This window comes from Gallinula chloropus, assembly GCF_964237585.1.
Source record: "Gallinula chloropus genome assembly, contig: HAP1_SCAFFOLD_341, whole genome shotgun sequence".
NCBI classification, from domain to species: domain Eukaryota; kingdom Metazoa; phylum Chordata; class Aves; order Gruiformes; family Rallidae; genus Gallinula; species Gallinula chloropus.
In genome coordinates this window covers 17,974-45,905 of record NW_028168379.1, presented here as the reverse complement: position 1 = coordinate 45,905, position 27,932 = coordinate 17,974, and the positions used below count along the sequence as shown (strand labels likewise).

Genomic DNA, 27,932 nt, shown 5'->3' with positions numbered 1-27,932 from the left:
TCCCCCCTGTGTCACCCCCATCAGTAAAACACCTTCTCCAGGTAGGTGTTCAGGAACATCCCCGTGGGGTCCAGCTTCTCCCGCAGGGCACAGAACTTGGGGAAGGCTGGGTACATCTTCTCAAAGTCCTTCCGGGTGCAGCTGTGGGCCTGCAAGGAGAGAAAGAGTCCAGGGGGGCTGGGGAACAGCTCACTGGCTTTGGGGCCCCACCACCACATGCTGTGGGGAGCCCCTTCCATCCCCTTATCTACGTGACCAGGATGAGGGGCAAAGAGGGGAACACCACCCATATCAGAGAATCCTGGGATCACAGGCTGGGCAGGGCTGGGAGGGACCCCAAGGGTCCCAGAGCTCCAACCCCCTGCCACAGGCAGGGACACCAACCTCCAGGTCTGGAGCTACACAAGGCTGCCCAGGGCCCCAGCCAACCTGGCCTTGGACACCCCCAGGGACGGGGCACCCACCCCCTCTCTGGGCAGCCCCTTCCAGCCCCTCACCACTCTCTCTGCACAGAACTTCCCCCCAGTCTCTCCTCTCCCCCTTCCCTCCTCCAGCTTCACTCCAGCCCCTTGTCCTGCCAGGCTCTGCCCTTTAACAAGCCCATTCCCCTCCTGTTCCTGGGGTCCCTTCAGGGATGGGGAGGCTGCACTGAGGTCCCCCCACAGCCTTCTCTTCTCCAGGCTGACCCAGCCCAGCTCCCTCAGCCTCTCTCCATGGGGAGCTGCTCCAGCCCTCTGAGCATCCCCGGGGCTCCTCTGACCCCTCTCCACCAGCCCCACATCTTCCTTGTGTTGGGCCCCAGCTCTGGACACAGGACTCCAGCTGGGGAGGGCAGAGCAGAGGGGGACAATCCCCTCCCTGTCCCTGCTGCCCCCCCTCTGCTGATGGAGCCCAGGATCCCATCGCCCTTCCCAGCTGCCAGAGCCACTGCTGGCTCAGGGGAAGTCTCTCCCCTATTAGAACCCCAGGTCCTTCTCCTCAGGGCTGCTCCCCAGCAGCTCTTCTCCCAGCCTGGACCCCTGGCTGGGATCCCTCAGCCCAAGTGCAACACCCAACACTTCACAGTGCTGAACTCATCAGGTTCACCCACTCCCACCTTTCTGGGACCAGGCTGAGGGGACCCTTCCCTGATCCCCCCCTTTGACTACAGACCTCCCTTTCCAAAAGGAACCAGGATGGAAGAGATGGAAGGACCCTCCCCACCCACCCAGCCCTGCCTCTGCAGAGCCTCTCCTCCCAGAAGAGCAGGGCTGGTGGTACCTTTGCCCAGTGTGGTCTCCCACCGTGCTTCTTCATGATGCCCTCATAGGTCAGCCAGTAGTTGAGGCGGGGGACGTTCTTCCCATAGGGCCTGGGGGCAGAGTTGAGCAAGGGGGAAGATCAGCAAGGGGTTTGCACCCAGGAAACCACCCCAAGAAACCCCCTACCTGGGAACAAAGACAACCCCAGAGACCCATCGAGGTGTCTTTGGCCAGCACTGGGTGATGGAAACCCTCTGGGGGTGAACCTGCCACCAGCACTTGGGGCAGCAGAGCCTGGCATAGGACAAGGTTCCCAAGAAACAGGCTTGGGTGGTTCTAGGGTGCTCCAAAGCCACCCCCATCCCTCCTGCCTGCAAATGTCAGGCAAAGCTCCTCCTTCCCCACCCACAACCAGCTCCTGCTCTTCAAGAGCCCCTGGAGCCGTTTTTATCAGCTCAGCATCCTCAGGCTGAGCTCACCTATGGGGTTTTGGAGGTCTGGGCTCCCAGGAGAGCAGCCTCTGGCCCTGAAGATATGATGCCAAGCATCTGTTCAGCCTGCAGAGGAGAGACTGAGAGGGGATCTGATCACTGGGGATCAAGAGCTGAAGGGTGGGACCCAGGGGGCCATGGGCAGCCTCTGCTCAGTGTCTGTGGGGACAGGACAAGGGGTGATGGGCTCAAGTTGGAGCCCAGGGAGTTCCCCCCAATGTGGGGAAGAACTTCTTGCCAGTGAGGGTGAGGGAGCCCTGGGACAGGCTGCCCAGGGGGTGTGGAGTCTCCTTCTCTGGAGAGATCCCAGCCCCTGTCCTAGGGACCCTGCTTGGGCAGGGGGTGGGACCCCATGGGCTCTGGGGGGCCCTTCCAATCCCTGCAGCTCTGTGATGCTGTGATTTGCTGCTGCTGGATCCCTGGGCACCAGCACACTGACCTAGGGAGGAGGAGAAGGAGGAGGAGGAGGAGAAAGAGGAGAAGGAGAAATAGGAGGAGAAGGAGGAGGAGGAGAAGGAGGAGAAGGAGGAGAAAGAGGAGGAGAAGGAGGAGGAGGAGAAGGAGGAGAAAGAGGAGGAGAAGGGGGAGGAGGAGAAGGAGGAGGAGGAGGAGAAAGAGGAGGAGGAGGAGGAGAAAGAGGAGGAGAAGGAGGAGGAGGAGAAGGAGGAGGAAGAGGAGGAGAAGGAGGAGGAGGAGAAGGAGGAGAAGAAGGAGGAGGAGGAGGAGGAGGAGAAGGAGGAGGAGGAGGAGGAAAAAGAGGAGGAGGAGAAGGAAGAGGAGGAGGAGGAGGAGGAGAAAGAGGAGGAGAAGGAGGAGGAGGAGGAGAAGGAGGAGGAGGAGGAGAAGGAGGAGGAGAAAGAGGAGGAGAAGGAGGAGGAGAAAGAGGAGGAGAAGGAGGAGGAGAAGGAGGAGGAGAAAGAGGAGGAGAAGGAGGAGGAGGAGGAGAAGGAGGAGGAGAAGGAGGAGGAGGAGGAGAAGGAGGAGGAGGAGGAGAAGGAGGAGGAGAAAGAGGAGGAGAAGGAGGAGGAGAAAGAGGAGGAGAAGGAGGAGGAGGAGGAGAAGGAGGAGGAGGAGGAGAAGGAGGAGGAGAAAGAGGAGGAGAAGGAGGAGGAGAAAGAGGAGGAGAAGGAGGAGGAGGAGGAGAAGGAGGAGGAGAAGGAGGAGGAGGAGGAGAAGGAGGAGGAGAAAGAGGAGGAGAAGGAGGAGGAGAAAGAGGAGGAGAAGGAGGAGGAGAAAGAGGAGGAGAAGGAGGAGGAGAAAGAGGAGGAGAAGGAGGAGGAGGAGAAGGAGGAGAAAGAGGAGGAGAAGGAGGAGGAGGAGGAGGAGAAGGAGGAGAAAGAGAGGAGGAGGAGGAGGAGGAGAAAGAGGAGGAGGAGGAGGAGGAGGAGAGGGAGGAGAAAGAGGAGGAGAAGGAGGAGGAGGCGTGGGACAGGGCCCGTGGCTGACCTGTACATGATGATGTTCATGTAGCAGCTGTCCCTCTGGAAGCAGGGGCTCAGCCAGACCCCATCCCCCTTCACGAAGCGCACCTCCACGGGGTAGTGAGCCACCAGCTTGGGGTTGTTCTCCAAGGCAGCTTTCAGCTCCAGCAAGGCTTCCTTGGTCTTCTCACTGCCCAGGAGAACCCCCCCAGCCCCAGTTAATGCCCACAAAGCTACAACCCTGCTCCCTTCAGGTCTGAACCCCCACCCCTTGCCCCACAGCTCCATCCCTGGCCCCACGGGAACGGGGGGAATGGTTGGTGTGTCCCACACATCCCTCCCCTTGCACTGGGCTCACAAGACGTGGTGTGATGTGGATTTGGGATGGAGAAGGGTCCCCATGCTCAGCTTGCAGGGAGAATGGTGCCTCCTAACCAGGTCCCTTTCTTGGTGGCTTTGCTCCTGCTCCAGGCAGGCTGGGATGGGGCAGGGGGATGGCACGTGGCTGGGACCCTGCTCCCAGCTGGGGAGGGGGTGACAGGAGGGTCTGCAGAGCCATTTACAGGGGGATGACCCCAAGAAAGGGTGTGAGATGGACATCCCTGGAGAAGGGTCCCCATGCTCATCTTGCAGGGAGCAGTGGTGCCTCCTAACCAGGTCCCTCTTTTGGTGGCTTTGCTTCTGCTCCAGGCAGGCTGGGATGGGGCAGGGGGTTGGCACATGGCTGGGACACTGCTCCCAGCTGGGGAGGGGGTGACAGGAGGGTCTGCAGAGCCATTTACAGGGGGATGACCCCAAGAAAGGGTGTGAGATGGACATCCCTGGAGAGGAGTCCCCAGACTAAGCTTGCAGGGAGCAGTGGTGCCTCCTAACCAGGTCCCTTTCTTGGTGGCTTTGCTTCTGCTCCAGGCAGGCTGGGATGGGGCAGGGGGTTGGCACATGGCTGGGACCCTGCTCCCAGCTGGGGAGGGGGTGACAGGAGGGTCTGCAGAGCCATTTACAGGGGGATGACCCCAAGAAAGAGGTGAGATGGACATCTCTGGAGAAGGGTCCCCATGCTCAGCTTGCAGGGAGCAGTGGTGCCTCCTAACCAGGTCTCCTTCTTGGTGGCTTTGCTCCTGCTCCTGCTCCCTTTGCTTGGTGGCTGGAGCAGGGCACAAGCAGGGGGATGGCACGTGGCTGGGACCCTGCTCCCAGCTGGGGAGGGGGTGACAGGAGGGTCTGCAGAGCCATTTACGGGGGGATGACCCCAAGAAAGGGTGTGAGATGGATTTCCTTCTCCAGGGATGGAGAAGGGTCCCCATGCTCAGCTGGCAGGGAGCAGTGGTGCCTCCTAACCAGGTCCCCTTCTTGGTGGCTTTGCTCCTGCTCCAGGCAGGCTGGGATGGGGTAGGGGGATGGCACATGGTTGGGACACTGCTCCCAGCTGGGGAGGGGGTGACAGGAGGGTCTGCAGAGCCATTTACAGGGGGATGACCCCAAGAAAGGCTGTGAGATGGATTTCCTTCTCCAGGGATGGAGAAGGGTCCCCATGCTCATCTTGCAGGGAGCAGTGGTGCCTCCTAACCAGGTCCCCTTCTTGCTGGCTTTGCTCCTGCTCCAGGCAGGCTGGGCTGGGGCAGGGGGATGGCACATGGTTGGGACACTGCTCCCAGCTGGGGAGGGGGTGACAGGAGGGTCTGCAGAGCCATTTACATGGGGATGGCCCAGTCCTGGACGTGCTGCTTGAAGCGACACTCGTAGTTGAAGATCCTGTAGCTGACAGCGACGTTCTCCACCCGGGAGCTGAAGAGGAGCCAGAAGAAGAAGCGGTTGATCCAGGACACCAAGCTGGGCACAAAGGTGCTGCAGAGGAGAGAGCAGAAGGGGAGATGTGATGCCCAAGAGGAGGACTTGCCCAGGGCAGGGTGGGAGCTGTGGTGCCACAAGCCACATCCCGGGGATGCTGGGCAAGGGGATGTCCCTCAAGGGGCTGCAGGCAAAGCTGCAGCACCTCCTTGCAGAGAGCTGCAGCCTGTCTGGGACCTGCCCTTGGACCTTGCACCCTTGGCCTCATCTCAGAATCACAATCCCAAGGTTGGAAAAGCCCTTTGAGCTCCTGGAGTCCACCCATCCCTGTCCTGTGCTGCCCCAGATCTCTCAGCACCTCATCTCCCCCCTGTTAAACACCCCCAGGGCTGGGGACTCAGCCCCCTCCCTGGGCAGCCTGTGCCACAGCCCCACAACTCTGCCAGGGAAGAACTTTGCCCTCCCAGCTGAGCTGACCCTGCCCTGGGGCAGCTTGAGCCCATTGCCCCTTGGCCCAGCTCCTGGCCCCTGGCTGCAGAGACCATCGCCCACCTCTCTGCACCCTCCTGGCAGGGCAGGGCAGGTGGGGAGAAGGGCTCCCCTCAGCCTCCTCTGCTCCAGGCTCAACACCCCCAGCTCCCTCAGCTGCTCCTCAGAGGATTTGCCCTCCAGCCCCTTCCCCAGCCTGGTTGCCCTTCTCTGCACTCGCTCCAGGACCTCCCTGTCCTTCTGATGCTGAGGAGCCCAGAACTGGACCCAGCACTGGAGCTGCAGCCTCCCCAGTGCCCAGCCCAGGGGCACAAGCCCTGCCCTGGCCCTGTGGCCACGCTGGCTCTGACACCAGCCAGGATGCCCTTGGCCTTCCTGGCCCCCCGGGCACACTGCTGGCTCCTGGGCAGTCCCAGTCCCCCCACACCCCCAGGTCCTTCTCCCCAGCAGCTCTCCAGCCGCTCTGCCCCAGCCTGTAGCGCTGCTGGGGGTCGGGGTGTCCCATGGGCAGGACTCTGCCCTTGGCCTGGTTCAACCTCAGCCCCTTGGGCTCAGCCTGTGGCTCCAGCCTGGCCAGACCCCTCTGAGGAGCCTCCCCACCCTCAGGCAGACCCACAGCTCCTCCCAGCTCAGTGTCACCTGCAAACTGACTGAGGGAGCATCTCCCTCCCCTGGCTAAGAACCAGGTGCCCTGTCACTGCTTTCCCTCCCCCTTGAGAGCTCAGTGCTCCCAGGCTGTGCTCTGGGCACCCTCACACCAAGAGCTATGTGGACAAGGTGGGGACCTTGGCAGCATCCTGGGTGGCCACAGCCCCTCTTCTCCCTCTTCACTGAGTCCATCCTGTGCCACCAAGGTCCCACTTCCCAGCCCAGCCTCCACGACCTGCCCTGATCTCCTCTCTCCACCCTGGTGCTCAGGACAAGCTCAGGTCCAACACTACCCCCCCACACACACTAAGAAAAGCTCCTTTGGTGCTGCAAAAGCTGCTCCATCCCTGTGCACACGAGAGGGCAGTGCAGCCCCGGACATCAATCCCAGCACCATCAATCCCAACAACATCCAGCTCCCCCCTGCTCAGGAGCTTTCCTGGAGAGCAAGCATCTTCCCCAGGGATGGGGGTACTCCAGGTCACCATCCTCCTTTGCCACCTTCCCTGGGGCTCCCCAGGAAGGCAGCACAGGGTGTAGAGATGCAGGGAACACATCTGGATGAGGCTGGATAAACCCAAACCCACCCGACGTGTCCCAGACTGTGTCCCAGGCTGTGCCTGTACCTGATCCAGAGCAGGAACTCCAGCAGATAGTAGCCAACAGCGTAATCCCACAGCCAGCTGGCAGAGGAAGAGGGGGGCTGCAAAGCCAAGGAGAGGAAGAGGATGGTGGTTAGGGACCGTGGGTGTTTTTACCAGCAGGCACATGCCTGGACCAGGACTGAGTTGGGAGCAGGGCTTTAGAGGATGCCCCAGGACTCCCTAGATGATGAAACAGGGTCAAACCCAGCCCCAGGAGGAGGTCAGACTTTGCCATGGGGATGCTGACACCTGGGCAGCATCTGTGGAGCGCCAGCAGGCACAAAGGTGTGAGCACATGCCTGGACCAAATTGGGAACAGGACTTCAGAGGACACCCCAGGACTCCCTAGACCTCTCTCCCATGATGAAACAGGACCAAACCCAGCCCCAGGAGGAGGTCAGGCTTTGCCATGGGGATGCTGACACCTTGGACAGCATCTGTGGAGCACCATCAGGCACAAAGGTGGGAGCACATGCCTGGATCAAATTGGGAGCAGGGCTTCAGAGGATGCCCCAGGACTCCCTAGATGATGAAACAGGACCAAACCCAGTCCCAGGAGGAGGTCAGGCTGTGCCATGGGGATGGTGACACCTTGGACAGCATCTGTGGAGCACCAGCAGGCACAAAGGTGAGAGCACATGCCTGGACCAGGATCAAATTGGGAGCAGGGCTTTAGAGGACACCCCAGGACTCCCTAGATCTCTCCCATGATGAAACAGGACCAAATCCAGCCCCATGAGGAGGTCAGGCTTTGCCATGGGGATGCTGACACCTTGGACAGCCCCAGCTGCATCTGTGGAGCACCAGCAGGCACAAAGGTGGGAGCACATGCCTGGATCAAATTGGGAACAGGGCTTCAGAGGACACCCCAGGACTCCCTGGACCTCTCTCCCATGATGAAACAGGACCAAACCCAGCCCCAGGAGGAGATCAGGCTGTGCCATCAGGATGGTGACACCTTGGACATGCCCCAGCTGCATCTGTGGAGCACCAGCAGGCACAAAGGTGGGAGCACATGCCTGGACCAAATTGGGAGCAGGACTTCAGAGGACACCCCAGGACTCCCTAGACCTCTCTCCCACTATGAAACAGGACCAAACCCAGCCCCAGGAGGAGGTCAGGCTTTGCCATGGGGATGCTGACACCTTGGACAGCCCCAGCTGTATCTGTGGAGCACCAGCAGGCACAAAGGTGGGAGCACATGCCTGGACCAGGATCAAATTGGGAGCAGGGCTTCAGAGGACACCCCAGGACTCCCTGGACATCTCTCCCATGATGAAACAGGACCAAACCCAGCCCCAGGAGGAGCTCAGGCTTTGCCATGGGGATGCTGACCCCTTGGACAGCCCCAGCTGCATCTGTGGAGCACGGGCAGAGTCCAGCCCAGCCCCAAAATGCCATTCCCCCACCCCATCCCCAGCATCCCTTGCACGGTGAGCCCACCCCAAAACACCAGCACTGGGGGTTGTGCCCCAGGCCCTTCTCCCTTCCTGCACAGAGCCCAGTGGGACCTGCCTTGTTGGTGGGATCCTGGTAGATGACACTGACGTTCTCACTGTGGGGGAACCAGAGGAATCTGAAGTACTGGGACCTCTTCAGGTGATCATCCAGGTGATCCAGGACCTGCAATGACCAGAGAGATGGGGGGGGGGGGCTGGTCAGTGGGTGTCCCCCAGCGTGGAGCAGGGATGCTGGGATCAAATCTTGGAGGCACCTCAGAGTGGGAATTCCATCCTGGGAATGCTGGGGAAGGTCCAAGGGGTCTGCCTTATCCTCTGTGGGTGAGGAACTGGCTGGGTGGTCGCACCCAGAGAGCTGTGGGCAGTGGCTCAGCACCCACCCAGGGCTCTGTGGTGAGGGGTGCCCCTCAGGGCTCTGCACTGGGGTTGACACTGCTCAACACCTTTGCCAGGGACCTGGGCAGTGGGATTGGGGGCACCCTCAGCAGGTTTGCTGGTGACACTGAGCTGGGTGGGGAGGGCATCCTCAAAGCTCTTTTTGTGTCATTATGAATAATTTGGTGGTTCCACAGCTGAAGTGGGGGATGTCCCTGGGATGGGGCCATGTAGCACATCCCAGCTCCATCCCCTCTTGCATCTTGGCTCCATCCCCCTGATTCCCCCCTCCTTGGGCTCCAAAGGAATGTGCTGCTGGGATGTGAAAACTGCAGAGGGCATCCCTGATGCTGGCCCAGGAGGTGGATACTGGTAGCCCCCCAGCATGCCCCACTGTATGGCTGGGGGAGCCCCCTCCAGCTCCTGGCTGCTCTGGGAATGCCTGATGGAGCAGCTGGGGGGGCTGCAGAGGTGGGACTGAGGGAGGAGGAGGGGTCTGAGCCTGGGTGTGTGCATCCAGAGGGACCCTGCCAGGCAGGAGAGGTGGGCCCATGGGAGCTGCATGAAGTGCAAGGAGTTCTGCAGCCCCCAGCACAGCTCCAGGCTGGGTGGAGAACGGATGGAGAGCAGCCCTGAGGGGAAGGGTGTGGGGATGCTGATCGGTGACAAGCTCAGCAGGGGCTGGCAGGGTGTCCTGTGCCAGCAGGCTGAGGGAGGGGATCCTGCCCCTCTGCTCTGCTCTGCTCTGGGGAGACCCCACCTGCAGTGCTGGGTCCAGCTCTGGGGTCCCCAGGACAGGAAAGATGTAGAGCTGGTGGAGTGAGCCCAGAGGAGGCTCAGGGGTGACCAAATTGTGGTGTCCCAGCACTTCAAGGGGTCCTAGAGGAGAGTGGGAGAGGGGCTGGTCACCAGGGAGAGCAGGGACAGGCCAAGGGGCGATGGCTTCAAGCTGACAGAGGGCAGGGGTAGGTGAGATGTGAGGAAGGAATTCTGTACTCTGAGGGTGGGGAGGCCCTGGCACAGGGTGCCCAGAGAGGCTGTGGAAGCCCCATCCCTGGCAGGGTTCAAGGTTGGATGGGGCTTTGGGCAGGCTGGGCTAGTGAGGGTGTCCCTGCCCATGGCAGGGGGTTGGGAACTAGATGGGTTTTGAGGTCCCTTCCAACCAAAAGCAGTCTGTGGGTCTATGATTCCAGGAAGGGGGGATCAATACAGTCCAGCCAGGCACAAGAGAGAATAGACACCATGGAAGGTGTCTCTGATGGGGAAGGGAACAAGCATGCCCACCATGCCTCCACCATGGCAGAGCCACCCTCCTGCAGATGCTGCTGGGACTGCACCTGGCACACACCCAGGCTCAGACCCCTCCTCCTCCCTCAGTCCCACCTCTGCAGCCCCTCCAGCTGCTCCATCAGGCATTCCCAGAGCAGCCAGGAGCTGGAGGGGGCTCCCCCAGCCATGCAGTGGGGCATGCTGGGGGGCTACCAGTATCCACCTCCTGGTCCAGCATCAGGGATGCCCTCTCCAGTTTTCACATCCCAGCAGCACATTCCTTTGCAGCCCAAGGGGGGGGGGGAATCAGGGGGATGGAGCCAAGATGCAAGAGGGGATGGAGCTGGGATGTGCTACATGGCCCTGTCCCAGGGACATCCCCCACTTCAGCTGTGGAACCACCAAATTATTCATAATGACACAAAAAGAGCTTTAAGGATGCTGTCAGCAGCTGAGGAGAGCACAGGGAGGCTGAGCAGGCAGGGGACAGGCAGGACCACGCAGGTGATGGAGCTCAACTGGGGTGACCACAGCCTCAGGACATCCTCATCCTGTTCCCAGAGCCAGAGGGGGGGTCTTATCCCAGGGCTGCTTGGAGGAAAACAGCTGCCCATGGAAATGAGAAGAGCCTTCAGCCTTCAGCCCTGCACGTCCAAGGGTGGAAGGACCCTGTGCTGGATGCTATTTTGGCCAGGCTGCCCTCTCTGCCTCTTGGAAACAACCTCTCCAACCACCCCCTTGTCCCTCCCACCCAGATATCCCAGAGAATTGCAAAAAAGAGACTTAGAAAACCCAGCAACTCTGCTTCAAGGAGGTTGGTTGACCCAGGAGAAGGTGCAACACCCCATGGACATCACCCCAAGAAGGTCATGGCAACCTGGTGATGCTGCTCCCTTCCAGGCTGGGCTGCTTTAGCATCCAGCCTCCTGCTGTGACCCACACCAGAGGGTAAAGGTCTTTGGGGGGGGGGGGGTCACACTGCTGTGGTGCCCTCAAAGCAGGGAGGATGGGGAGACAGCCCTTTGGGAAGACCCTTACTCCTGCAAGTGGTGGGAATGAACACCAGAGCCGCTGCCTTCAGCTTCACCTTTGAAGCAGCAGCTCCCAAAAAACCCACCAACCCCCCACCCAAGGTGCTCCCAAAACCCACCTATTTCCAGCCCAGAGAAGCTCTTAGCTTGGAAACCACCACTGATGGTGCACGTGGAAGAGGAGTGAAAGCCCCAACCCCACGTTTCCCCCCCCACACACACCCAGTTTGGTTTGGGAACGAATCCATTGAGTCACTGAAATGGGAGTGGGGGATGGAACAGAAGGGTGCTGCCTTCCCAAGGTGATCCTGCCAACAGCTGTTGGTCCTCCAGCCCCTGCGTTTTGAGATCAGGAGCTCGTAGCCAGTGGGGTCGACCTTCTCAATGTGTGCTTCTGATCCCTGTGATAGAGGCAGATGGGGCTGAAGGAGGAAATAAGCCCGTTGGCTTTGTAGGATAATTAAAGCTGCCTGGGTAAGAGCTGAGGGCAGGGAGTGAGCTGGCTTTGGGAGTCCTTGGGGACACTGTCTTATGGCCAAGTGCCAGCAGAGCACTTGCTTGGGTGGTTGAAATCTTGTTGCTGTGCTGTGGCCAACACAAGGGATGACCCTGGAGGTGTTGCCCATCTTTGCTTCCCTCCCCAGAACACATCCCTTGGGGTGGTGAAGGCCAGGAGAAGAGAAGCTGCTTGCTTTCCTGCTTGGAAACACCCTTGGGAGCTCACTGAGCTGAGGGTCGGGCACCCTGCCTGCTGGGGGGGAGGGTTTGGCTGCTCTAGAAGCTTCCTGGGGAAAGGACATGGTTGGGGCCAAGGTGCTGTGGAGAGGATGAAGCACAAGGAGGCATGGGAGCACATCATCCACCAGAGCAATGAAGAGGAGCCAGGGAGCGTGGGGAGCTTGAATTTTGGGAGAGGAGATGGATGCTCAGCCTCCCCTTTCCTCCTGTGTGCCTGCTGTGGTCCCACTGCATCAGGGGGTGATGGCCCAGCACCAGCTGGAAGAGTCACTTCACTTCCACACACATTTCTGGCTAGGAGGGGCAAGGTCAGGCACTGCAGTGGTGAGGGGGTGTAGGCACTGGGTGGTCTTGGAGGACCTGGGCTCAAGGGGTCCATCCCAGGTGCTTGGGATGGAGGACTTGGGCTCAAGGGATCCATCTCAGGTGGCTGGGACATCCCCCAAGGAGGGGGTGTAAGTGGTCTTGGAGGACTTGGGCTCAAGGGATCCATCCCAGGTGGCTAGGACATCCCCCAAGGAGGGGGTGTAAGTGGTCTTGGAGGACTTGGGCTCAAGGGGTCCATCCCAGGTGCTTGGGATGGAGGACCTGGGCTCAAAGGATCCATCCCAGGTGGCTGGGACATCCCCCAAGGAGGAGATGTAAGTGGTTTTGGAGGACCTGGGCTCAAGGGATCCATCCCAGGTGGCTGGGACATCCCCCAAGGAGGAGATGTAAGTGGTTTTGGAGGACCTGGGCTCAAGGGATCTATCCCAGGTGGCTGGGACATCCCCCAAAGGGGGGGGGGGTAAGTGGTCTTGGAGGACCTGAGCTCAAGGGATCCATCCCAGGTGCCTGGGATGGAGGACTTGGGCTTGAGGGGTCCATCCCAGGTGGCTGGGACATCCCCCAAGGAGGGGATGTAAGTGGTTTTGGAGGACCTGGGCTCAAGGGATCCCTCCCAGGTGCTTGGGATGGAGGACCTGGGCTCAAGGGATCCATCCCAGGTGCCTGGGATGGAGGACTTGGGCTCGAGGGGTCCATTCCAGGTGGCTGGGACATCCCCCAAGGAGGGGATATAAGTGGTCTTGGAGGACCTGAGCTCAAGGGATCCATCCCAGGTGGCTGGGACATCCCCCAGGGAGGGGATATAAGTGGTCTTGGAGGACCTGAGCTCAAGGGATCCATCCCAGGTGCTTGGGATGGAGGACTTGGGCTTGAGGGGTCCATGCCAGGTGGCTGGGACATCCCCTAAAGGGGGGTGTAGGTGGTCTTGGAGGACCTGGGCTCAAAGGATCATCCCCCAAGGGGGGGTGTAGGTGGTCTTGGAGGACCTGGGCTCGAAGGATCATCCCCCAAGGGGGGGGTGTAGGTGGTCTTGGAGGACCTGGGCTCAAAGAATCATCCCCCAAGGGGGCTGTAGGTGGTCTTGGAGGACCTGGGCTCAAAGAATCATCCCCCAAGGGGGCTGTAGGTGGTCTTGGAGGACTTGGGCTCAAGGGATCCATCCCAGGTGCCTGGGGCATCCCCCAAGGGGGTTGTGTCAGGGTTTGGGTTTGGAAGAGGGAAGCTCAGATCCAGAGAAGCTGTTCCTTTTCCCTCCCCCCCAGGTCGCTCAGCTGTGCAAGCCTGCAGGTGCCTAAGAGCTTGGGTGGGCTGAGAAGCAGATGAGAGACCCTCCAGGAAGAGGAACCCACTGCCTCAGCACACACCTACCAACCTCCACCAGCTCAGCAAACCACAAAGACCAGGGTGGGGGCAAGAAGCATCCTGAACCCATCCTCACCATTTGGGCAGATCCAGGCCAAGGAGAAACCAACTCCAACCCCACCACCCCCATCTAGGGATGCTCTCCAGCCGACCCCAGCCCTGCAAGGAACCCCTCTCAACCCCCACCCCCCTTTTGCCTTCCTCCCAGTCACCATCAGCAGCGGCTACGGGCGGCTGAGCATCTCCCAGCAATGAGGATGCTCACGAGGCCAGCAAAGCCCAGCATCAGCTCTTTATATAACCACAAATCCCAGCTCGGGCTCCTCTGACACATCTATTATTTGCAAGGGCTTAGATAACCCAGGCTTCAATATTTCAAGCAAGCTGCTCCCTTGGCCATCCCTCTCTTCCGCCTCGCTGGGCCGCTCGACATGAAAGCTGGAGCTGTGGGAGCGGGCAGGGAGCAGTGATGAGGGAGAATTGATAATGGGATTAATATTTATAGAGTGCACGGCTCCTTTCACACACACACACCCCCCCCCCAACCAGCCCCCAGGGACTGGGAAGGATGGGATGGGGCTGAGCTGTGCTGGAGGCCTCGCACGGGGTGATGGGCCTGGGGAAAGCTCGGCCTAGGGTGGTGGGTTTGACTGGGGGAGAGGGACCCCTCTTTTGGGTGAGGAAATCATAGAATCCCAGCCTGGGCTGGGCTGGGAGGGACCCCAAGGGTCCCAGAGCTCCAACCCCCTGCCACAGGCAGGGACACCAACCTCCAGGCCTGGAGCTACACAAGGGTGCCCAGGGCCCCAGCCAACCTGGCCTTGAACACCCTCAGGGACGGGGCACCCACCCCCTCTCTGGGCAGCCCCTTCCAGCCCCTCACCACTCTCTCTGCAAAGAACTTCCCCCCAGTCTCTCCTCTCCCCCTTCCCTCCTCCAGCTTCACTCCAGCCCCTTGTCCTGCCAGGCTCTGCCCTTTAACCAGCCCATTCCCCTCCTGTTCCTGGGGTCCCTTCAGGGACGGGGAGGCTGCAGTGAGGTCCCCCCACAGCCTTCTCTTCTCCAGGCTGACCCAGCCCAGCTCCCTCAGCCTCTCTCCATGGGGAGCTGCTCCAGCCCCCTGAGCATCCTTGTGGCCTCCTCTGAACCCTCTCAGAAGGACATGGAGGTCCTGGAGCGAGTGCAGAGAAGGGCAACCAGGCTGGGGAAGGGGCTGGAGGGCAAATCCTCTGAGGAGCAGCTGAGGGAGCTGGGGGTGTTGAGCCTGGAGCAGAGGAGGCTGAGGGGAGACCTTCTCCCCACCTCCCCTGCCCTGCCAGGAGGGTGCAGAGAGGTGGGCGATGGTCTCTGCAGCCAGGGGCCAGGAGATGGGCCAAGGGGCAATGGGCTCAAGCTGCCCCAGGGCAGGGTCAGCTCAGCTGGGAGGGCAAAGTTCTTCCCTGGCAGAGTTGTGGGGCTGTGGCACAGGCTGCCCAGGGAGGGGGCTGAGTCCCCAGCCCTGGGGGTGTTTAACAGAGGGGAGATGAGGTGCTGAGAGATCTGGGGCAGCACAGGACAGGGGTGGTTGGACTCCAGGAGCTCAAAGGGCTTTTCCAACCTGGGGATTCTCTCTGACCTGTGAGACCCAAATGAGCCAAGGTGTGGGGATGCTGCTGAGGATGCTCTGGTGGGGATGTCAGGACAATAGTTGAAGCAGATCCCAGTTCCTGGAGAGGCTCCTTTTCGCTACCACCAACTTCCTCCTCCCGATGGGCTTCGTGCCTCAGTTTCCCCACTGCAGAAGCTAACTCCTCCAGTGAACACAGGGTCCAGGCAGCATTAAGAAGACCACCTGGTCTTTCAATATGTGGGTGGTCCCTTCTCTGTAGGCTTCAACCTGCCATAACACTGCAGCCTCCAGCAATGAGATGGGGCCAGAAGTGAGCTGGATGGTGGTTGCTCCACCCAAGGCAGTAAATCCTGTCTGGATAGAGCGGCTTGGCCGTGTCCCAGCTGCAGAGGGGCTGAGGAGCAGAGGGAATGGCTCACTCCATCCTCCTTCCCAGCACCCTGAGTGTGGGAGGGCTCCAAGGAGAGGCCCACAGCCGTTGAAGAGGGGGTTGTGTAATGGCAGAGAGAGGGGAAAGTTGGGTTTGATGTGCTGCCAGGGGAAAGGATTCCTTCAGCTGGCTCTGTGGAAATGCCCACTGGGCCTTCAGAAGGCTTTCTGAGGGACCCAGATCACACCCACCCTTGGCCACAGAGCCCTGTGGAGATACAAGCTCATAAAGCCCAGGAGATAAGCTGTGTGTTGTGTGTGTGTCCCCCAAAATAGAAGGCATTTCATGCCTCTTTGGAGGGACATCAGGCTGGTTCCTCATGGGGATGGAGAGCTCAGGTGGAGGTAACCAGTCTGCAGCTCTGAGCATCCTTGCACCAGCATCCTGGGACACTGTTCCCAGCACCTCAACCCTGCCCAAAGGAGACCTGAGCTCCTCCTGCCCTCCTCAGCCAACCCAGTGCCCTTCCATGGGCTGCAAAACACGACCCTCAGGTGGGATGTGGCCATCAAGAGGGGACAGCAGGGAGGAAGGTGGGTGGCAGGACAGCAGGAGAGAGTTTGCCAAGGAGGAGACAGCATGTGAAGCCTCCAGAGACGTGAAAGCTGCTGATAGATGAGAGAGCAGGTCAGAAAGAGAGACACCTCCCCTGGGGATGGCCCAGAGGGGACAATCACTGGCACCACGTGCTTTGGTTTGGGTGTTGGGGACCTTGGGCAAGACAGAGAAGACCAGCAGCACCATGACAACCAGTTTAAAGGGAGTTTTCCATCCCACAGCCCCCTCTGGGGCTGGATGCAGGTGAGGGGTTTGAAACCCATCAAGCTCCATCCCATCCCCACTACAGCTTGGCCCAGGCTCAGCTCAAAGAGTTAAGCCCAACCTTCACAGAGGGACACAGAGAGCCCCATCACCCCCCCAAAACATTACCCTGACCTCAAGAAGGGGCCAAGGTATCATCAAGATGCCCACAGGATGCTCATAAGATGCTCACAGGATGCTCATGGACTATTTTAAGTGGCCCATCTGTTGCTGGAGAAAGCCAAGCTCTCCATTAGCTGAGGAGCAGGAGGCAGAGGGATGGGAGATGCTCCTCAGAGAGCACAAGGCTCCTGGGAGCATCCAGGTCCTTCCCTCCAGGACACAGCTAGACCCTGCCTACCTCTGGGGACCTTCTGAGACCTTCTGGGACGTGGGGCTCAGCTCAAGCAGAGCCTTCTCCTCCTCCTTGCTTGGTCCAGGAGGTTTAATGAGCTCATCAGCCCAGCTCAGGACAAGGCAAAGGGCAAATTTCTCCAGCTGGGACATCAAATCTCCATCAGGCTTAGTCATGTGTGCCTTGAGTTCCCAGGTCTCTGCTGACCTGCTCCCAGGCACCAGGGTGAACATGGAGTGTTGGCTGATCCACCTCAAGGGGTGATGTTTCCCCCTGGTCAGAAGTGAGGGCTGATGCCCCCAGGCTCCTTCAGTTGAGCTGGAGCCTCCTTGCCCAGCTCAGGGGCAGCCCAGGGATGATGGAGCTGGTGGCTGCACAGCTGAGGAGCACGTCCAAGCCAGGAGCATCTCCCCATCACCACGGCTGCCCTTCCCCTTGCTCATCCCTGTCTGCAGAGAGGCTCAGGCATCGCTCACAAGGGAGGGGAGGGACAGCTGGAGGAGGGGACTCTGATTCCTGTCCCCTCCTGAGCTGAGCCACCTGCTGCTGGGCAAGAGGATGATGCTGTGGAGAGGTCAGGGCATGAGGACACGGTCAGGGGGCTCGTTGGCCAGCCTCTTCCCTAAGGAGGACACCTTGCCAGCCCTACATCTAACCCAAAGGTGGAATCCAGAGGTGCAGGAGAGATGTTTTCACCCTCCTCTCCCCCACCTCAGTCCCCTGCAGCTCCCAGCAGGCAGCCAGGAGGTCTTTCCAGAGCAGGAGCCCTCTGCTCCCCTGGATCTCATGGCCTGACTCGATGCCTCCTCCTGCAGCACAGTGGTCCCATCCCCACTTCCAGGGCCCAGAGGATGCCTCTGAAGGACACACAGCAGTGTTCCAGCTCAGGGTCATTCTCTGCAGCCCAAGGGGAGCACAGAAAGCCTTTGGTAGGTTCCCCAGGGAGGCTGGAAGCCACCAGCCTTCTCCTGCAACCCCAAGACTGCACCAGAGCCAGAGGATCAGGGACTCTTTAAGGTTGGAAAAGACTTCTAAGAGCATCAAGTCCACCAGTCTGTCCAACACCAGCATGTCCACCAAACCACATCCCCAAGGGCCACATCTACACAGGGTTTGAACCCCTCCAGGGACGGTGACTCCACCCCTGCCCTGGGCAGCCTGTCCCGTGCCTGACAACCCTCTGGGTGAGGACATTTTTCCTGATCTCCATTCCAAACCTCCCCTGGCACAACCTGAGGCTCTTTCCTCTTGTCCTGGTGCTTGTTCCTTGGGAGGAGAGACCAACCCCCCTGGCTGCACCCTCTCCTTTGGGGTAAAGAGCCACCAGGTCTCCCTTCAGCCCTCCCCCAAGCTAAACCCCTCCCAGTTGCTCCCCATCAGACTTGTGCTCTCCAGCAGCTTCTCTGGTCTGGCTCCAGCACCTCAATGTCCTTACTGCACCCCCAAACCCTGCTTGGCTCCTGAAGACCCCCCCCTGCACGACGTGATGCTCATCCCAACCACCCACCTGCCCAGGGGTGGCACAGGGGTGGCACCCACGAGTCCCTCTGCTCCCCCACCCCATTGCCAGCCCCTCTCTGGTCCCAGAAGATGCTGTTTCCACCCATGGGCAGTTAAAATTGCTGTGGCCTTTCCTTCCTTCTCTTCCATCCCCCTAGAGAAGCTTCATGCTCAGGGGACACCATGAATCACACCACGGAGATGCACAAGGACCACACAACCCAGGGGGGTTTTCTACTAGATTTAACCCCTTCCCAGCCTTCTTCTGGTCATGTCACCCCATCCAGAGCTTTCCTTACCCCCCCCAGGGCGTACCTCAGTGAGGGTGGAGGGGAAGGCCACCTCGTGCAGGTAGAACTGGGGCACACACTGGAAGGTGACGGTGAGCACGACGCCCAGGCAGCCGAGGTGCAGGCGGGCAGCCTGGAGGATGTCTGGGTGGGTGGACTCAGAGCACTCCAGGACCTCCCCTGAGGCTGTCAGCAGAGTGAGAGCCACGACCTGTGGAGAGAGGGGTGGAGCATCAGCAAGAGCTTCCAACACATCCCATCGCCGTGCCAAGAACCTGCACCCATCGCCAAGGAGACCCCCGTCCCACAACCAGCCCTGCATCCCCCACCAAGGAGACCCCTGTCCCACAACCAGCCCACCAAGGAGACCCCTGTCCCACAACCAGCCCTGCATCCCCCACCAAGGAGACCCCTGTCCCACAACCAGCCCACCAAGGAGACCCCCATCCCACACCCAGCCCTGCATCCCCCACCAAGGAGACCCCTGTCCCACAACCAGCCCACCAAGGAGACCCCTGTCCCACACCCAGCCCTGCATCCCCCACCAAGCAGACCCCCATCCCACACCCAGCCCTGCATCCCCCACCAAGGAGACCCCCATCCCACAACCAGCTCTGCATCCTCCTCCAAGGAGACCCCCCACAACCAGCGCACCAAGGAGACCCCTGTCCCGCAACCAGCCCTGCATCCCCCACCAAGGAGACCCCTGTCCCACAACCAGCCCACCAAGGAGACCCCCATCCCACAACCAGCCCTGCATCCCCCACCAAGGAGACCCCCCACAACCAGCCCACCTAGGAGACCCCTGTCCCACACCCAGCCCTGCATCCCCCACCTAGGAGACCCCTGTCCCACACCCAGCCCTGCATCCCCCACCAAGCAGACCCCTGTCCCACAAGCAGCATCACAGGGTGCTTTCTGGTGAGCTTGGCTCCACCAGCCCACCCCTCATCCATCCACCCTCGATGTAACGATCTGGAAGGACCCCCCCCTCTCTCTGGGGGGTGTTAGGAAAAGCCATCAAGGGTCTGAAGCTCCCCAAATTATTCCCCTTCTCCACGACCATCCGTGGAGTCACCACCAAGGATCTGAAGTCCTGGCTTGGTCCTCACCTAGGAGTGAAGGGTCTCCCTAACCTCCTGAGAGATTTTGGGGCTGGGGGGCTCCAATCCAGAGCTGCCTCCTTTGGGTACAGAGCTGATTGATCGGGTGAGAAGACCATGAGGCACAGGGGACAGGAGGAGTTTTGAGATGGATCATGGTCTGGCTGGCAGACAAGGAGGTCCCAGTGCAGACTCGGATGGGGGGACTTGGGGAGGTGTCTCCACAGCAGCCCCATCCCAGGGGGGCAGGACCCCTCCTGCTTGCATCCCTGAGGCCCTTGAGATGCTGATGTCCCTGCAGTGACACTCCCAACTGGTGTCTCACCTGGGTGGGGAGGATGCCATGCTGGATCCCAGTGTTGTGTGTCCCTGTTCCGATCACACCAGCTGCTGCCACCTCGGAAACGGCTCCTAAACTGGGGGCAGATGAAGGGGCTGGTGAGGACCTGAGCATGTGGGGCACGGGGTGGGGCACAGACCCCACGTGCATGTGGAGTCCTCCAGATGTGTCCCTCTGCCCCTAGGAGCAGAGTTTCCCACCCTTTGGGGTATCCAGGGCCATGTGTACACATCTCTGTGGGACATAGAATCCCAGACTGGGCTGGGTTGGGAGGGACCCCAAGGGTCCCAGAGCTCCAACCCCCTGCCACAGACAGGGACACCAACCTCCAGGCCTGGAGCTACACAAGGGTGCCCAGGGCCCCAGCCAACCTGGCCTTGGACACCCCCAGGGATGGAGCAGGGATGGGACTTATCTCTCAGGATGCCACTACAATCCATGGGGAAGGAGGAGGCAGCTGGTGAGCCCACCTCACATCCCATCCCACATGTCCCCCATGTCTCCCCATCAACCCAGAGGAACTCACTGGGGTGGAGACATCCCTCCCACAGGCATTCAGATCAAAGGGTGAGGAACCTGGGTGTAACCAGGGCTGGAAGCAGCATCCTCAACATCCCACATGTCCCCATATCTCCCCATCATCCTGGAGGAACTCACTGGGGTGGAAACCTCCTTCCCACAGGCACTCAGAGCAAAGGGTGAGGAACCCAGGTCTAATCAGGGCTGAAAGCAGCATCCTCAACATCCCACATGTCCCCATATCTCCCCATCATCCTGGAGGAACTCACTGGGGTGGAAACCTCCTTCCCACAGGCACTCAGAGCAAAGGGTGAGGAACCCAGGTCTAATCAGGGCTGAAAGCAGCATCCTCAACATCCCACATGTCCCCATATCTCCCCATCATCCTGGAGGAACTCACTGGGGTGGAAACCTCCTCCCCACAGGCATTGAGAGCAAAGGGTGAGGAACCTGGGTGTAACCAGGACTGGAAGCAGCACCCACAAGGCACAAGGTCTGCAGACCAAGCTCCACCACTCCAACCATGGCCAAGGTGGGGTTGTGGCTACACTGAGATGTTGGCTGCCCCCACCTTTCCCCCCCAAACACTCCTCCAGCTTCTGACACGTTGCCCCTTGGCCCAGCTCCTGGCCCCTGGCTGCAGAGACCATCGCCCACCTCTCTGCACCCTCCTGGCAGGGCAGGGCAGGTGGGGAGAAGGGCTCCCCTCAGCAGATGTGGTTCCTCCAGCCTCTGCACCCCTGGGTGGGTTCATCCTCCACTCTCACCCCACACACATCATTGGCTGGCTGGTCAGGTGGGGTCTATTTCTCCCACCCCCTCACCCCAGCCCTGGCCAAGGCTCTGACAACCTGATGGGCTGGTACTGACCCAAGAGTGGAGATATGGACCCAGCTGGTCATTAAAGAGCCACTTCTTCCCTGAGGCCAGCAAATGAAGGAGATGGAGAGTGAGAAACGCTCCCTCTGCAACCCCACCCCCAAATTTAACTCCCTCCAAGCCCTTGGGCAAGAAACCAGCTGCAAGGGACAACCAGAGAGGAGGCAGAGGGACCAGCCACCATCAGCCTGGCACATCCCACCCAGGATTGGATTGCCCTGGATCCCCAGCCCATTCCTTTCACCTCCTCATCCAGGGACACCAACTATCCCAGCGTGGAGCAAGGAGTGTCCTCCTGCTGAGATATTCCAAGGGCTGATTGGCCTTTGCCAGCAAAAAACCCTCATTTCTACCTGATTTTGTCCACCTTTCCCAGGAGCTGCCTGCTGTCACCCTCAGCCCCATGGAGGGCACCCCCAGGAGAGGTGCCCTCAGCATTTACTGCCAAGGGAGAGCAGAGGTTTCCTTCCTGAGATGGAAAAGACCAGCTTGGAAGGGGGTGTAGAGATAATACAGGGTCTGTGTGGGGATAAAAGGTCCCTTTATCCACCCTCCAACTCAGAGGTGGGATTGGTTGGGCAGAGGGTTGAGCTGAGGTGTGCAGGACCCAGGTGGAAGACCAGATCCCAGAACAAACACACTTATTCTGGATTAAAAGCTCCTGAAACATCCCCATTTTGCCATATCCCAGCTGGGGAAAGGATGAACACGTGGGAGGACACTCACTTGGCCAGGGCCAGCCCGTGCTTGTTCAGCTCCACATTGAGATCTGAGAGGAAAATCCCACCTTCCACTGTCACCTGCTGCTTCTCCTTGTCCACCTGCAAGGGATGGGATGGGAGAGGGGAAGGTCAGAGGGGAGAAGCACCTCATGGAAAACACTTCAGCAGCTTGAGCCCATTGCCCCTTGGCCCAGCTCCTGGCCCCTGGCTGCAGAGACCATCGCCCACCTCTCTGCACCCTCCTGGCAGGGCAGGGCAGGTGGGGAGAAGGGCTCCCCTCAGCCTCCTCTTCTCCAGGCTCAACACCCCCAGCTCCCTCAGCTGCTCCTCAGAGGATTTGCCCTCCAGCCCCTTCCCCAGCCTGGTTGCCCTTCTCTGCACTCGCTCCAGGACCTCCCTGTCCTTCTGATGCTGAGGAGCCCAGAACTGCACCCAGCACTGGAGCTGCAGCCTCCCCAGTGCCCAGCCCAGGGGCACAAGCCCTGCCCTGGCCCTGTGGCCACGCTGGCTCTGACACAAGCCAGGATGCCCTTGGCCTTCCTGGCCCCCCGGGCACACTGCTGGCTCCTGGGCAGTCCCAGTCCCCCCACACCCCCAGGTCCTTCTCCCCAGCAGCTCTCCAGCCGCTCTGCCCCAGCCTGTAGCGCTGCCTGGGGTGCCTCTCCCATAACTTCACTGAGGTGCTGGAGAAGACTCCCCTGGGCAAAGCTCTACCCTACCCTCAGCAAACCTCTCCGCTCGACTCTCCTGCCCTTGCTCAGCCAGCTCTGGATGGAAGGACAGCTTATCAACACCAGGAGCTTTTCATCCCACTTCTGACAGGCAGAGCTGCCAGGGAAGGAGCCCTTCCCTAATTGATCACTGCTGTTAATTAACAGTAATGATCCAGCTCTCAGAATATGCTGCTGCAGTCAGGGGGTTTCATCTTCAGCTGCCCATGTGCACCAATGACATGGGCACAAATGTCAAGCAAAGTGCAGGAGAACCTCTCCCTCCCTCCCTCACTTCCCCAGAGCTGCCCAGGACAGGGATATGATGGAGATGCTGAAGGACCTGGAGCATCTCCCCTGGGAGGAAAGGCTGAGGGAGCTGGGGCTGTTCAGCCTGCAGAGAAGAGCCTGAGAGGGGATCTGATCCCTGGGGATCAAGAGCTGAAGGGTGGGACCCAGGGGGCCATGGGCAGCCTCTGCTCAGTGTCTGTGGGGACAGGACAAGGGGCGATGGGCTCAAGCTGGAGCCCAGGGAGTTCCCCCCAATGTGGGGAAGAACTTCTTCCCAGTGAGGGTGAGGGAGCCCTGGGACAGGCTGCCCAGGGGGTGTGGAGTCTCCTTCTCTGGAGAGATTCCAGCCCCTGTCCTAGGGACCCTGCTTGGGCAGGGGGTGGGACCCCAGGGGCTCTGGAGGTCCCTCCCAACCACGTTTTGGGGCCACCACACCACCTCCCAGACGCAGGTCTCACCTTGAGGACCCTGTTCATCTTCCCCATCTGGATCATGAAGTCGTCAGTGCAGGCAATGTCGGAGGGGGAGTGGCCACCCCCCACCACCTTCACCCTCTTGCCCCGCTGCCTGGCCATGTCCAGGATCTGCAGAGACAACAGGCAGCCCTGGTCACCCAGCAGCTCCCTCAGAGGACGCTGGCAGAGGCACAACAAGGCACCCCAAGCTAAAACCTCCCCTCTCATCGACACCACCTTCACCAGGACCTCTCACCACCTGGGGTTGTACCAACCCCTGAAGCCCAGACACCTCCCACCCCAGCCCTTGGGATCATCCCAAAGGAGGTGATGCCCATCTGAGACACCCTAGAGTGACAGGGGCATCCCTGGGGTGACAACAGTCACAGGGGTCTCCCACCCCAGCTGGGGCAGGCAGGGGACCCCAGAAGGATGCCGGATGCTGATGCCCAAGGATCAGAGTCCAGCTGGGGCCAGGAATGCTGGTTTCCTGGTTTTCTGCCTTAAAAGGGGTTTGACACATCTGCTGGAGACCATGTGGCCTTGAGTGGAATGGGCCATCTCAGGGGCTCCTGCTGTCATCACCTGTGACCCTCTGACTCGACAGGACAGAGCAGCACAGCCCTTCCTGGCATTTCCTCCTCTCTGATTCTGTCTGGGGTCCCCTGGAAGCACCCTCCTTAACCCCCAGATCTCCTCCTGGAAGCATCCTCCTTACCCCCCAGATCTCCACCTGAAAGCATCCTCCTTACCTCCCGGATCTCCTCCTGGAAGCATCCCCCTTACCCCCTGGATCTCCTCCTGGAAGCATCCTCCTTACCCCCCGAATCTCCTCCTGGAAGCATCCTCCTTACCCCCAGGATCTCCTCCACCTGGAAGCATCCTCCTCACCCCCAGGATCTCCTCCACCTGGAAGCATCCTCCTTACCCCCTGGATCTCCTCCTGGAAGCATCCTCCTTACCCCCTGGATCTCCTCCACCTGGAAGCATCCTCCTTACCCCCAGGATCTCCTCCACCTGGAAGCATCCTCCTTACCCCCTGGATCTCCTCCACCTGGAAGCATCCTCCTTACCCCCAGGATCTCCTCCACCTGGAAGCATCCTCCTTACCCCCTGGATCTCCTCCTGGAAGCATCCTCCTTACCCCCTGGATCTCCTCCACCTGGAAGCATCCTCCTTACCCCCAGGATCTCCTCCTCCTGGAAGCATCCTCCTTACCCCCTGGATCTCCTCCTGGAAGCATCCTCCTTACCCCCCAGATCTCCACCTGAAAGCATCCTCCTCACCCCCAGGATCTCCTCCACCTGGAAGCATCCTCCTTACCCCCCGGATCTCCTCCTGGAAGCATCCTCCTTACCCCCTGGATCTCCTCCACCTGGAAGCATCCTCCTTACCCCCAGGATCTCCTCCACCTGGAAGCATCCTCCTTACCCCCTGGATCTCCTCCTGGAAGCATCCTCCTTACCCCCTGGATCTCCTCCTCCTGGAAGCATCCTCCTTACCCCCTGGATCTCCTCCTGGAAGCATCCTCCTTACCCCCTGGATCTCCTCCACCTGGAAGCATCCTCCTTACCCCCAGGATCTCCACCTGGAAGCATCCTCCTTATCCCCCGGATCTCCTCCTGGAAGCATCCTCCTTACCCCCTGGATCTCCTCCTGGAAGCATCCTCCTTACCCCCAGATCTCCACCTGGAAGCATCCTCCTTACCCCCAGGATCTCCTCCACCTGGAAGCATCCTCCTTACCCCCTGGATCTCCTCCACCTGGAAGCATCCTCCTTACCCCCTGGATCTCCTCCTGGAAGCATCCTCCTTACCCCCTGGATCTCCTCCTGGAAGCATCCTCCTTACCCCCCAGGATCTCCACCTGGAAGCATCCTCCTTACCCCCCAGATCTCCACCTGGAAGCATCCTCCTTATCCCCCGGATCTCCTCCTGGAAGCATCCTCCTTACCCCCCAGATCTCCACCTGGAAGCATCCTCCTTACCCCCTGGATCTCCTCCTCCTGGAAGCATCCTCCTTACCCCCTGGATCTCCACCTGGAAGCATCCTCCTTACCCCCCAGATCTCCACCTGGAAGCATCCCCCTTACCCCCTGGATCTCCTCCTGGAAGCATCCTCCTTACCCCCTAGATCTCCTCCACCTGGAAGCATCCTCCTTACCCCCAGGATCTCCTCCACCTGGAAGCATCCTCCTCACCCCCAGGATCTCCACCTGGAAGCATCCTCCTTACCCCCAGGATCTCCTCCACCTGGAAGCATCCTCTTTACCCCCCAGATCTCCACCTGGAAGCATCCTCCTTACCCCCTGGATCTCCACCTGGAAGCATCCTCCTTACCCCCTGGATCTCCACCTGGAAGCACCCTCCTTACCTCCCGGATCTCCTCCACTGAGGTGGGCTGGAAGTATAGCTCAGGAGAGGAGCCATAGGTCTTGGCCCAGTTCTGGAACTTGACTCCTCCTTGGCCGTGAACCTGGACCAAAACCAAGAGTTAAAGCAGAAGAAAGCCAGTTCCTGCCCTGCTTGTCCACACAGCCCCTTCTCCAGACCACTGCTCCACAGCCAGGCTTCCAAAAGGGTTAATTATTTCTTAGTTAAACCCAGAGGTTCATCTCAACCCTTTGAGTTTCCAGAGCTGAGGTGTCCCCACGCTGGTCCAAGCTCCAGTGGAGAGAGGTGGGAAGATGCCCTGGGGTGTTGGAGATGCTTCCCCTTGAGTGCAGCCCACCCCTTCCTCCTCCACAGCATGATGGGTTCTGGGATCCTCTTCTGCTCCTGTCTCCTCACAGACCTGCTCCCAGCACCCATATTTACCCCCTGGCCTCATGTCCCAGTGTCTCCAGATGAGAGGACAACTGAGGCCAGGTTGGGACCTTCCTCCAGCCTCAGCCATCCACCCTGAGATGCCTTCCCCTGCCCTGCCACGGGGGGTACAGCCAAAAAACCCAACCCCATCCCATCTTTGGGCAGAGCTACCCCAAGGCAGGGCATCCCCAGGGTGGTTTGGGTGGGTCCTGGCTGGGGAAGAGATGGTTTCTCCCTGGTCATGGCCAGCCCAGATGGGGCTTGGTCAAGAAAGGACCCAGAGTGGGGTTGGGCACCAAGATGAACCCCTCTGCCTGCTGGACCCACCTGACACAACACATGTCCCACCTTGGCTGCAGGGGACAATTTATTCCTGCCACCTCCCAGCCCCTGTTCCCTCTTATTCTTCCTCTCCTGGCTTCCTCCCAGCCTCCTCCCCATCACCAACCCTTCTGCCCTCCCACCCAAGCTCCCCTCCTCCACCTTCCCCTCTCCCCATCCCAACTCCCATCCAAAGAGCAGACCCCAAAACTGGCCAAACTTCTCCAGGGGTGCAGATGGGAGCTCTGCAAGGGTGTCTGCAGCTTCCCTTCCCCCTGCCACCCCATCCCCCACCACTCCAGCATCCCCCCCCTCCTCCCCCCAGGCTGTTCTTAGGGGCTGGCCAAGGCAGGGACACTGAATGGCCCATCACCCTGCCCAGGGAGGTGACACTGCCCTGGAGCTAGGGCCATCAGGAAGCCAGCCCAGATAGCAGCAGGGAGCCCTGGGGGTGAGGGGGAGGTGGGGCTGTGCCCATCTCAGTAAAAACCAGGAGCAGGTCTGGGATCCAAGGGAGAGGGATGGGGAAAAATAGGGGAAACCCCCCCCAGACCCCAGAAGAACAAACCTGAGGGAAGGGAAACCCCATGGGTTAGGAAGCCCTGACCTGATGGATGAGGGATCTGTTGGCTTTCCCTCTCCTTTCCCATTCTCCTCTCCCATTTCCCATCCCTGCTGTGCTGGGTATTAAACTAGACCCACAACAAAACCCACTCGTGTCCCCCCAGCTCATCCCCACCAGCCCAGAGCATGGCACGTGTCTCCACACTGCCTGGACCACCCTTCCCACCCCTAAAAGTGGGAAATTCCCCCTCTCCCCATGGACCTTTCCTTACCATCCCCCCAGGATTCTCCTGGAAGATGCTGCTGGAGCGAGTGGCTGATCCTGCTCTGGGGACAATGGCCAGTCCAAGGCTTGTCCCTGCCCCCTGGGTCAGCCAGGGGCTGCTCAGCAGGCTGGAAGGATAATGAATAACAGCCCTTCCCTTGGGCTCTGCCTGATTCCAGGGTGGGGGGAGGAGGAGGAGAGGGGCTGAGCCCTTTGCTCCCCACTGGCAGAGCAGGACCTGGGTCTGGATTTGAACCTGGAGTCCTGCATCCTACTGGGATGCTGCCAGCTTGGGTGGTTTGGGGGGAAGGTGCTTCAGGGGGTGTTGGGGAGAAGATGCTTCTGAGGGGTTTAGGGGGAAGGTGCTTCAGAGGGGTTTGGGGGGAAGATGCTTCAGGGTGATATTGGGGAGAAGATGCTTCAGAGGGGTTTGGGGAGAAGATGCTTCAGGGAGATATTGGGGGGAAGATGCTGCAGAGGGGTTTGGGGGGAAGGTGCTTCAGAGGGGTGTTGGGGGGAAGATGCTTCAGAGGGATTGGGGAGAAGATGCTTCAGAGGGGTGTTGGGGAGAAGGTGCTTCAGAGGGGTGTTGGGGGGAAGATGCTTCAGGGGGATATTGGGGAGAAGATGCTTCAGAGGGGTTTGGGGAGAAGATGCTTCAGGGGGATTGGGGGGAAGGTGCTTCTG

At 60.0% G+C, this 27,932-nt stretch overlaps 1 protein-coding gene across 1 annotated transcript; it reads right to left on the bottom strand.

Moving 5' to 3' along the window:
- Window positions 1-20: 20 nt before the first annotated feature.
- On the bottom strand, window positions 21-26,117 carry LOC311204555 (L-gulonolactone oxidase-like; the record flags this gene model as incomplete). Its single annotated transcript, XM_084280964.1, has 12 exons — window positions 21-149; window positions 1,261-1,351; window positions 3,179-3,343; window positions 4,849-4,998; window positions 6,705-6,781; window positions 8,238-8,345; window positions 18,295-18,480; window positions 19,698-19,788; window positions 21,837-21,931; window positions 23,292-23,417; window positions 25,662-25,763; window positions 26,019-26,117. 12 exons carry the CDS (start codon window positions 26,115-26,117, stop codon window positions 21-23), a joined length of 1,419 nt encoding a protein of 472 aa, XP_084137090.1.
- Window positions 26,118-27,932: the final 1,815 nt, after the last annotated feature.